The sequence below is a fragment of the Schistocerca americana genome, chromosome 5, assembly GCF_021461395.2.
Source record: "Schistocerca americana isolate TAMUIC-IGC-003095 chromosome 5, iqSchAmer2.1, whole genome shotgun sequence".
In the NCBI taxonomy this organism is placed as follows: Eukaryota; Metazoa; Arthropoda; class Insecta; order Orthoptera; family Acrididae; genus Schistocerca; species Schistocerca americana.
In genome coordinates this window covers 605,948,338-605,960,441 of record NC_060123.1, presented here as the reverse complement: position 1 = coordinate 605,960,441, position 12,104 = coordinate 605,948,338, and the positions used below count along the sequence as shown (strand labels likewise).

At 38.5% G+C, this 12,104-nt stretch overlaps 1 protein-coding gene across 5 annotated transcripts in view; it reads right to left on the bottom strand.

Moving 5' to 3' along the window:
• The window catches only part of LOC124615566 (centrosomin), a 406,915-nt gene that overhangs the window by 18,756 nt on the left and 376,055 nt on the right, over positions 1 to 12,104 (bottom strand). For all 5 annotated transcript variants that reach the window (XM_047143545.1, XM_047143548.1, XM_047143544.1 and 2 more), the window contains one exon: positions 10,559 to 10,882. In XM_047143545.1, the coding sequence (XP_046999501.1) occupies positions 10,559 to 10,882 (324 nt within the window). The remainder of the gene's footprint in view (positions 1 to 10,558; positions 10,883 to 12,104) is intronic.

Genomic DNA, 12,104 nt, shown 5'->3' with positions numbered 1-12,104 from the left:
GATCGATGAATGTGAGGGATGGTGTTCCATACAATTTACATGCAAAGGTGGTTGTTCACAAGGATGAAATTCATATTTCTGCATTTAGGGTCTGCCATACAGCGGGATGACGTGTTTCCAAAACAAAAGCATGGAAAATATCTCATGGATGATGGAACTTCAGGTTTCACATCACATTATACCCCCTAACTGTAACTTTTTCTGAGAGAATATTTTCTTCAGAAGCTAAAATGAAAGAGCCTGTACTTGTTCAGTTATCTTTTGGACATTTTTGAACCCATCTGACAAAATGTACTCCTCACTGTGCTAGATTAGCTTGTAGCTCCTCATCTGTCTGAAATATCATGCTTCTGTGAAAGATAACTCCTTGTACTATATTCAAAGCTTTAAGTGACATAATAGTCATTGGTATTTCACCCAGTCTTTTACATGACCAAAGTGATCGAGATTGTGCAGAAGAGGCTTTACTCAATGATTCATTTCTCCTTTTCCAATGCATCTACTTCTCCAAATTTATCTTCTGTTTATCCACAAAAGATAATGACTTTATCACTGTAAAAGTATCCCCATCATCTTTTCAGTTAGCCCTGTACCCTAGATTACATCATGATACGACATTTTTAGTGAATAGTTCCAGGTAAGCTGTCAATAGTTTAGTGAGTAATCCTACTCCTTTACTACAAGCTTGTTTTAGCTATAGCACCATTCTCAAGTAAACGTGTAATGTTACATTTGGTAAGTGTACTTACATTCATATAATTTTGTAGGGAAAGGTCAGTTTGCCTACATACATAGATCTAGTTGGAATAGATGCCCATATTACATGAGTGAGTAATTATCTATTTGTTGCTAGGTCACCATAACCATGTAAGTTTTGTTTGTGTATAATATTTTTGTGAAATACTTCTGCCAGTTGGAATGACATTTTATTCTCTCTGATGCTTTATGTTTACAATGCAGTCTTTGCTAGTGAGTGACATTACTTGCATTTCATCACTATTATAATTTTGTTATCATTTGTATATATGACTATCTTTGGTTTCATGTTTACTGTGATTTTTAAAAATTTTGTAGATATTTTTTGTGTTTGAGAACAATCTCTTCATTAAGGATATTGCTGGATAACTTTTTGTGAGGGTATATACAATGGGACCTCATTTAAGAAGCCCCTCGCATAACATGCAATTCGGGGGAAGGGGAGGGGGGGGAGGGGGAAGAAGAAGAATGTTTTGCATACTGAGTGACAACAATTTAGCTCAGTGTGATGTCACCAGCCATTCGCATGTGAGCTGAGGTAAACGTTCAAGATTATGAACACCTTTCATTATCGGCTGTGGCATATGAACGATGTCATCAGTATGTACTGCAGTCTGGGTTTAGCGCTCTTTCTGCTACCATCTGAGCGCCACTTGTGATCACACACTTTTCTAAACTTGGTTCACATGGCCTTTTTTGTGCAAATTTCAATAACTTTCTCAGAAATGTCCCCAAAGGTAAATCCACAAGAAGATGACCATAAGAGAAAGAAAATGACCTTGGAAATGAAACGTAAAATCATTTTGAGATGCGAATGTGGTGTGAGTATTGCCGATTTGGCATGCACATATAATTAGCCTACATCAACTATTTGCACTATCCTCAAGAACAAGGACAAGATTAAGGAGATTGTTGTTGTTGTTTTGGTCTTCAGTCCTGAGACTGGTTTGATGCAGCTCTCCATGCTACTCTATCCTCTGCAAGCCTCTTCATCTCCCAGTACCTACTGCAGCCTACATCCTTCTGAATCTGCTTAGTGTATTCATCTCTTGGTCTCCCTCTACGATTTTTACCCTCCACGCTGTCCTCCAGTACTAAATCGGTGATCCCTTGATGCCTCAGAACATGTCCTACCAACCAATCCCTTCTTCTAGTCAAGTTGTGCCACAAACTCCTCTTCTCCCCAATTCTATTCAATACCTCCTCATTAGTTATGTGATCTACCCATCTAATCTTCAGCATTCTTCTGTAGCACCACATTTTGAAAGCTTCTATTCTCTTCTTGTCTAAACTATTTATCATCCATGTTTCACTTCCATACATGGCTACACTCCATACAAATACTTTCAGAAATGACTTCCTGACACTTAAATCTATACTCGATGTTAACAAATTTCTCTTCTTCAGAATCGCTTTCCTTGCCATTGCCAGTCTACATTTTATATCTACTTCGACCATCATCAGTTATTTTGTTCCCAAATAGCAAAACTCCTTTACTACTTTAAGTGTCTCATTTCCTAATCTAATTCCCTCAGCATCACCCGACTTAATTCGACTACATTCCATTATCCTCGATTTGCTTTTGTTGATGTTCATCTTATATCCTACTTTCAAGACACTGTCCATTCCGTTCAACTGCTCTTCCAGGTCCTTTGCTGTCTCTGACAGAATTAAAATTTCATTGGCGAACCTCAAACTTTTTATTTCTTCTCCATGGATTTTAATTTCTATTCCGAACTTTTCTTTCGTTTCCTTTACTGCTTGCTCAATATACAGATTCAATAGCATCGGGGAGAGACAACAACCCTGTCTCACTCCCTTCCCAACCACTGTTTCCCTTTCGTGCCCCTCGACTCTCATAACTGCCATCTGCTTTCTGTACAAATTTTAAATAGCCTTTCGCTCCCTGTATTTTACCCCTGCCACCTTCAGAATTTGAAAGAGAGTATTCCAGTCAACACTGTCAAAAATCTTTCTCTAAGTTTACAAATGCTAGAAACGTAGGTTTGCCTTTCCTTAATCTTTCTTCTAAGATAAGTCGTATTGTCAGTATTGCCTCACGTTTTCCAACATTTCTACGGAATCCAAACTGATCTTCCCCGAGGTCGGCTTCTACCAGTTTTTCCATTCGCCTGTAAAGAATTCGCGTTAGTATTTTGCAGCTGTGACTTATTAAACTGATAGTTCGGTAATTTTCACATCTGTCAACACCTGCTTTCTTTGGGATTGGAATTATTACATTCTTCTTGAAGTCTGAGGGCATTTCGCCTGTCTCATACATCTTGCTCACCAGATGGTAGAGTTTTGTCAGGACTGGCTCTCCCAAGGCTGTCAGTAGTTCTAATGGAATGTTGTCTACTCCCAGGGCCTTGTTTCGACTTAGGTCTTTCAGTGCTCTGTCAAACTCTTCACGCAGTATCATATCTCCCATTTCATCTTCATCTACCTCCTCTTCCATTTCCATAATATTGTCCTCAAGAACATCGCCCCTGTATAGACCCTCTATATACTCCTTCCACCTTTCGGCTTTCCCTTCTTTGCTTAGAACTGGGTTTCCATCTGAGCTCTTGATATTCATGCAAGTGGTTCTCTTTTCTCCAAAGGTCTCTTTAATTTTCCTGTAGGCAGCATCTATCTTACCCCTCATGAGATACGCCTCTACATCCTTACATTTGTCCTCTAGCCATCCCTGCTTAGACACTTTGCACTTCCTGTCGATCTCATTTTTGAGACGTTTGTATTCCTTTTTGCCTGCTTCATTTACTGCATTTTTATATTTTCTTCTTTCATCAATTAAATTCAATATTTCTTCTGTTACCCAAGGATTTCTACTAGCCCTCGTCTTTTTACCTACCTGATCCTCTGCTGCCTTCACTATTTCATTCCTCAAAACTACCCATTCTTCTTCTACTGTATTTCTTTCCCCCATTCCTGTCAATTGTTCCCTTATGCTCTCCCCAAACTCTGTAAAACCTCTGGTTCTTTCAGTTTATCCAGGTCCCTTCTCTTTAAATTCCCACCTTTTTGCAGTTTCTTCAGTTTTAATCTACAGTTCATAACCAATAGATTGTGGTCAGAGTCCAAATCTGCCCCTGGAAATGTCTTACAATTTAATACCTGGTTCCTAAATCTCTGTTTTACCATTATATAATCTATCTGAAACCTTTTAGTATCTCCAGGGTTCTTCCATGTATACAACCTTCTTTCATGATTCTTGAACCAAGTGTTAGCTATGATTAAGTTATGCTCTGTGCAAAATTCTACCAGGCGGCTTCCTCTTTCATTTCTTAGCCCCAATCCATATTCACCTACTATGTTTCCTTCTCTTCCTTTTCCTACTCTCGAATTACAGTCACCCATGTCTATTAAATTTTCATCTCCCTTCACTACCTGAATAATTTCTTTTATCTCATCATACATTTCATCAACTTCTTCATCATCTGCAGAGCTAGTTGGCATATAAACTTGTACTACTGTAGTAGGCATGGGCTTCGTGTCTATCTTGGCCACAATAATGTGTTCACTATGCTGTTTGTAGTAGCTTACCTGCAATCCAATTTTTTTACTCATTATTAAACCTATTCCTGCATTACCCCTATTTGATTTTGTATTTATAACCCTGTATTCACCTGACCAAAAGTCTTGTTCCTCCTGCCACCGAACTTCACTAATTCCCACTATATCTAACTTTAACCTATCCATTTCCCTTTTTAAAATTTCTAACCTACCTGCCCAATTAAGAAATCTGACATTCCACGCTCCGATCCTTAGAATGCCAGTTTTGTTTCTCCTGATAACGATGTCCTCTTGAGTAGTCCCCGCCCGGAGATCCGAATGGGGGACTATTTTACCTCCGGAATATTTTACCCAAGAGGATGCCATCATCATTTAATCATGCAGTAAAGCTGCATGCCCTCGGGAAAAATTACGGCCGTAGTTTCCCCTTGCTTTCAGCCATTCACAGTACCAAAACAGTAAGGCCGTTTTGGTTAGTGTTACAGGGCCAGATCAGTCAATCATCCAGACTGTTGCCCCTGCAACTACTGAAAAGGCTGCTGCCCCTCTTCAGGAACCACACGTTTGTCTAGCCTCTCAACAGATACCCCTCCGTTGTGGTTGCACCTATGGTACGGCTATCTGTATTGTTGAGGCACGCAAGCCTCCCCACCAACGGCAAGGTCCATGGTTCATGGGGAGGGGGGGATACATGCTAAACAACGGTTTTGTATTCTGGACGATGTTGAAAGGTTGCTCATTACATGGGTAAATGAGAAGCAATTGCACTATTAACGAGAAGATCATTTGTGAGAAGGCGTGAATGATTTTTGCCAACCTCCTTGAGAAGACACCAGGATCACCAGCGGCCGAAGAAGTGTTTAAAGGGAAGCTGTGGGTGCTTCGAGAAGAACCAGCATTCACAGCACTGTGAGGCACGGTGAAGCAGCCAGCTCTAACACAAAGGCAGCAGAGAACTTCATCAACAACATCAAGATGCTCGTATATTCTAAGGGTTATCTGCTGCAACAGGTTTCGTGTGACAATACAGGTCTAATTTGCAAAATAATGCTGAAGTGTACCTTTATAACAGCAGAGGAGAATGCATTGCCCAGTCACAAGCCAATGAAAGACCATTTCACACTGCTATTCTGTGCCAAAGCAAGTGGCGATTTGAAAATTATACCACTGCTTGTTTACCATTCAGAAACCCCATGAGCCTTCCAGAAGTGTAAAGTCCAGAAGAGCAAGATAAAAGTGATGTGGAGGTCCAAGAACAAGGCGTGGGTGATACTTGATCTTTTTTTGTGATTTGATCAATGAACTATTTGGTCCTTCGGTGAAAAAATATTTACTTGCGATGAATCTGCCACTCCATGTCTTGGTTGTTGTGGACAATGATCCTGCCCATTCCCCAGGCCTACAAGACCACCTCCTTGAAGAATTTCATTTCATCAAGATCCAATTTCTGCTCCCACCACCACTCTGTTACTCCAGCATATGGACCACCAGATTATTTCTAACTTTCAGAAGCTCTACACTAATGCACTCATCTAGCATTACCTTGAGTTGACTAAAGCCACCAATCTCACTCTCAGAGAGTTTTGGAAATATCACTTCAACATCGTTGCCAGCATCAAGATGATTGAAAAGGCGTTGGAGTGCATTGTTGAATGTGACTCTGAGGCATTTTATTCGATGCCTGTGGTCAACAAGATTTTGTCTTTGGCCAAGAGAATGGGACTAGGAGTGGATAAAAATGGTATCAATGAGTTTGTGGAAGATCACAGCCAAGAAATGACCACTTAAGAGCTTATAGAGTAGCAGTGTTTTTCCCAGTAGGAAGTTGTGGAGAGGAATTCTTCTTCTTCTTCTTCTTCTTCTTCTTATTCTTCAGAGGAGGAGGAGGAGGAGGAGGAGGTGGTGGTGGTAACAGCAAAGCAGCAATCTACTGGCCCTATAAAGGAAATGTTGAAAGCATGGGAATATGTTGCATCATACACTGAAAATTATCACCCCAACAAAGCAATAGCTACATGCGCTACAAATTTATTTGACAATAATGCTGTGTCAGTTGTTTGCCAAGTGTTGAAGCATCAGCAGACACAAATGACTATAGATAGCTTCCTAGTAAAAAAGAATTATTTATGTATCATGAACAATAAAGTACATAATACTGTATGTATAATTTTCTTTGAATAAATGGCATGAGTAAGATAAAACTTTTAGTACTTTTCCTGTACAGAACGCATTATCGTATTTTACATTAATTTATAGGGGATAAATTGTTTCGCTTAATGAATATTTCATATTATGTATAAGATTCTGGAATGAATTATGCTTAGTATCCGACATTCCACTGCATTTATAATTCTTCCAAGATGTCCATGGTATACCACTTTGGTATTCTGTATAAAACTTTTAATGTATTTTCAATATGTTTTGCTTTGTGGTTATGATTTTTGGGATCATGGTAAAAGCTTGATTGAATGCTGTTGCAATTTTTTGTGTGTTCTTTGAATCTAATGTTAAAATTTCTTCCTGTTTGACCAATCTAGAACTTTTCGCAGTCATTACACGAAATTCTGTATATTTTTGACAACCCAGGATTATACAAAATTTCATGTAATGACTGTGCAAAATTCTATATCAGCTAGACAGGAAGAAATTTTTAACATTAGATTCAAAGAGCATACAAGAAAATGTGACAGCAGTCAATCAAGCTTTCACCAGCATCTCAAAAACCAAAACCACAAAGCAGAATACATCGAAAATATAATACAGGTTCTACACAGAATACCAAAGGGACTTACCATGGACATCTTGGAAGAATTAGAAATATGTACCCACACAAAACATTATGCAAATGGTATCCTTAGTAAACAAATCGATGCCAGACACAAAAATTACCTAGAAAATTTTACTGAGTTTTTGGAATATGATTATCAATAAAAATCACAGTAAACATAAAACCAAAGATAGTCATAGATACAAACAATAGCAAAATTATAATAGCAATGAAACTCTACTAACATCACTGACTAGCAATGATTGCACTGTAAACATAAAGCATCAACAAGAATAAAATGTCACTCCAACTGTCAAAAGTATTTCGCAAAAAATATTACATACAGACTAAGGTTATAGTGACCTAGCAACAATAGACAGTTTGCACACTGATGCAATATGGGCATGTATGTCAACTAGATGTATGCAAATTGACTTTTCTGTACAACTATTTTAAATGTAAGTATACTCACTAAATGTATCATCTACAGGTTTCCACAAGAATGGTGCTATAGCCAAAACAAGCTTGTAGTGAAGGAGCATTACTAATTAAGCCGCTCTGCAGCTTACCTGGAATTAATCACCATATGTTCTAGTACACTCCAGGTAGCGAATAAATTGTTCTGTTCTCAGTCTTCTGACTAGTCCCTCTTTTCATGGGGTAGCCAGAGTACGAAAAGCAGTTGGGATATAACTATACGCATGGAAACGTGCCAGCTACTGCAATCAAGGTTTCTCCCCACATGCACCATCCAACTACAGTAAAAGTTTTCTGGCATAATGGCCACTGCTGGGAGTCCTGATGCACCAAGATGAAGTGTGTCTACTCCCTGGCATGTATGGGGAGCTTCTAACTCTGGCATCAGAAGTGTTGTCAAGTGGCTCTACCAAAAAGGATACCTTATAAACCCACTACATTGGATTGGCTACAGCATGGGCATTTAAGCACAGAAATAAGCCAACATAGTTATTGTGCACAGAGGATCTTTAATGATGCAGGGAGTTGGTGCTACTTAGGGATCTCACTCCCAGTTATCCCACATCACAGAAAAATTTTGAAAATGGTGGCCAAATCCAAAAGGGGACCAAATATTACTTCAGCCAAAAAGTTGATGTAGAGTACAATGGATAAAGATATTAACAAACAGAACCTACAGACATAGCTGAGTCAACATCACAGGTTGCCACCAAGGGGAGGAAAGTAGAAGCAAGAATACTCAGACACACAGAGGGACTGCAGTACAAGAAAGCAAGTAGGTGCTGCAACAGCTTGTGGCTGCATGCTTGCTGTGCACATCCTCACAAAAAGAGCTGTGAGCCCCCTGAGCAATTCAGTACAGAGGTGTTAAATGTCAAATGTACACACAAACACAGCTGCAGACCAGTCAAATACTGTAAATGAAGGTTCTTTCTTCTTGGTGAAGGGTGAGAAAGAAGTCAGTGGCAGCTCTAAGTGATATCCCTTTCCCTCGTAGCTCTCATTCTACTTCTTTCATTTATAGTACCGTGAAGTAAGCTATCGTTCTTACAGTTAAGCCTTCTTCAATTGTCTTTTGTGTATTTAGATCGGTTGTACTTTGGACTCTGTCCCTTGAAATAAGATACTGAGATAAACACATCATCAAATAAGTTGCAACATCAAAATTAACGGCAAAATGATGGATGAGAAATGTCAGATAGTTATGGTACTAAATTCAGTGACAAATCTGAGAAATTTTATTCTTTATAACAAAACTAGCAACCACAAGAAAAGGCTTCATTGTTTTGTAATAAGAAATACAACTGATCTGACCATTGGAGTAATGTTGGCTAATATTTACAGTGTAATTAGTGACAAACATAGCTCACAGGGTTTTGAAATAAAATACACTTTTAGTGTAAGGCATAATATTAATTTCTGACTGATCCATTCTGGGTCAAATCATGACACAAGGCCTTTCAGAGTCCAAATTATGTTGTCTTACAAAAACAATATGGAGAAATGTTAACAAATGGCTCTGAGCACTATGGGACTTAACATATGTGGTCATCAGTCCCCTAGAACTTAGAACTACTTAAACCTAACTAACCTAAGGACATCACACACATCCATGCCTGAGGCAGGATTCGAACCTGCAACCGTAGCAGTCGCGCGGTTCCGGACTGAGCGCCTAGAACTGATAGACCGCCGCGGCTGGCAAAAGTTAACAACTCCCCAAATAATAGAAGCACTGAGCCACTGAAAGGCACACAAAAAAGAAAGAAAATACTTTCTCACTGCTGTAAAGTCTGTATCTTTTCCAAAGCACAGCACAAATTATCTGAAGCTATAGCAACCATTATTTGATGGCAAGCACAGGGTGAATGACTTGATATTGTTGTTGTAAGTCCAGTCCTCACTCACTCACTAGCAAGCTTAAGTCATATTCTCTGTCTTTTTCCCAGTCCCATCCCCCTCATTTTGTGAGCCAGTTTACTGAATGTATCCTTTTCACCTCTCTCTCTCTCTCTCTCTCTCTCTCTCTCTCTCTCTCTCTCTCTCTCTGTGTGTGTGTGTGTGTGTGTGTGTGTGTGTGTGTGTGTGAGTGAGTGAGTGAATGAATTTTTTTTTTACCAGAGATTTATTGTATACCCAAAGAATACACCTGATGACAAGGGCATTGTTTTAAAGTCTGACACACAACAAAGACAGTCTCACACATCACGACAGCACCACACAATAACTTCTGAACAATGATCAAGTATCCCTGTCTTGCTTTTCCTAGCGAAACATTTTAAAGGAGGCTATTCAGGTTTGGATAACTCACAGCCTGATCAACAGACAAAAGAATCCAGTGTGACAGAAATACAAAATCGATCAGAGACAACCTTATCACAGGAATGGTAACACAGACAATAAGATTAGTGAGTACATGCCATATTCTGTACTAATCCATCTTTGAGCTACATTAACCTAAAACTGAGCAATTATTGGAGGACAACAACTGTAGGTTTCAAATGACAGCTCCTTTAATATCACTGCAGACAACTTCTAAATCATAAGTTTCAAACACAAGGAAAAGAAAATAATGCTGATCCTTCATCAACTGAACAGATACGATGAACATAATATTATTATTGTTACTGAAGACATTTTGTTATACCAAATCTGAAAGCATCCAATTTAACAATGATCATCTTAATGAGCATGACATTCACAATCTATATTAAAAACCTGCAAGTGGAAAGTAAGAGTTATCATACACTGTCAGTATGTTCTAGAAGCTATGAGGAATTTCCTAAATAACACAGAGAAACCAGTCTAATTTGGGTATTCTCCAATTGCACTGACCAAAGTGTGCCGCCAAAATGTTGGAACATAAACAACATCAAAAAATGAAGAAAACAGTTATACAGCTATTTATCAACTTGAAATAGTTACTGAAATTCTGTGACTAATGTATGAACAAAGCCACTATGCTGTAAGCAGCAGGGAAAATTCTCCTATAATAAGGAACAAATTTCATGTGGGCACACAAAATTACAACCATGAGCCACTTACCTGTAGAGCTTTGCTGTTTGTTTCCAATATTTTTATCTTGTTCTGGCTTTCTTCTAACTGTAGTCTTGCAGTAATTAGTTCTTTTTCTAACTGATGAACTTTATTTTGTGCTAGATCTAAGTCTTCACTTGTTTCCTTAAGCTTCTGCCATAAACTGTGTGCATTGTCCACCTCCGGAACAGGTAAATTTAAAACAACTGTTTCAAGCTGCTTACGAATTAAGTCATTGTGCACAAGTGATGATTCTAGCTTCTCTCTCTGATTTCGTATCTGTTCTAACAAGCAAACTGAAATAGTAACTGATCTTTCATCAGCCTTGTGGCCCTGAAACAGAAGAAAACATCATTAATTCTTTATTGTATTAATAGTAGACATTGTTACAGGACATTTCTAAACATCATGAGCTGCACTTAAAATGTTCATTAGCCAAACCAGTATCTGAGTATATAACCCATTGCCAATGCCATCTGGTACAGAAGACAACAAACAACTGAATAAATTATAGAGGACACCACTGGTTTCAGCCTCTGGCACTAGACCATTTCAGATAATGCACCATCCGGCTGACAATGACGACACTTAGAACAGCTGTGCTGACACCAATCACAGAACTGAGCAGTTGTTCAGGTTCCTGTCATAGTTCATTGAAGACAAGAGTCTGAACAACAGATGTAGAGGTACTAGAACATGTATAACACCTCCGAAATACAGCACTGATAATGGCTAGTTACTAGCCGAAACCGGATCTGCTAGAATGGAAATGCTGCCTGATTGCTGCTCTTTACCGTTTTCAAAGTTACATCATGGTCGTGGAGTGCATTCCACTTTTCTAATGGAAGGTAATTTGATGATGTTAAGTTTCACAAAAGAGCTTGCAGAATTTACTAACAATTATGTAAAAAATAGCATCCAGTAGCTGAAATTGTGAATAATTTAAAAATCATTTTTTAGTGCACAAAAAAATGCTTTTTAGTTTTTATCCCTTTCACAGCTGCAGCTATTGAAACTGGCATGAGTCAAATTAAATACAAGAAAAATATTTCTAATAAAATTTAGGTAGATAAGAAAATTAATTACTGCTATAGAATTCACAACTTTCAAGTGGTGGATGAAAACTCTTGAGATGAGTTATGTTTTAGTGATAGCACAAGTAAGTACTGTACAGTAGGTGAAAAGAATGAATAGCCAAGTCATCTGGTGTGTCTAGTAAAATTACACCTCTGATGTTTGAAGGAGACAGCACTGACTTTAAATGCAATGAACTCCGTATCTATGATGGGTGGCATGTCACATATATAAAGAAAGATGATGTGTGTTCTACATTTCATTAACTGTTACCTCTTTTGTGATCTCATACAGTTGTATTACAACATATTTAGTGACATGGTAAGTTTGAAGGCATATGTGATCACTAGTATAGCTGGTATCATAGTAACTCTTTGGGCAACGTCTACATAAATATGTGCATATTTCCCAAGGAACAACACAAACAGTTAGCCCTGAGGTTACCAGAAAGTGTTGCCACAAGGAAGGACCTGCTGGATGC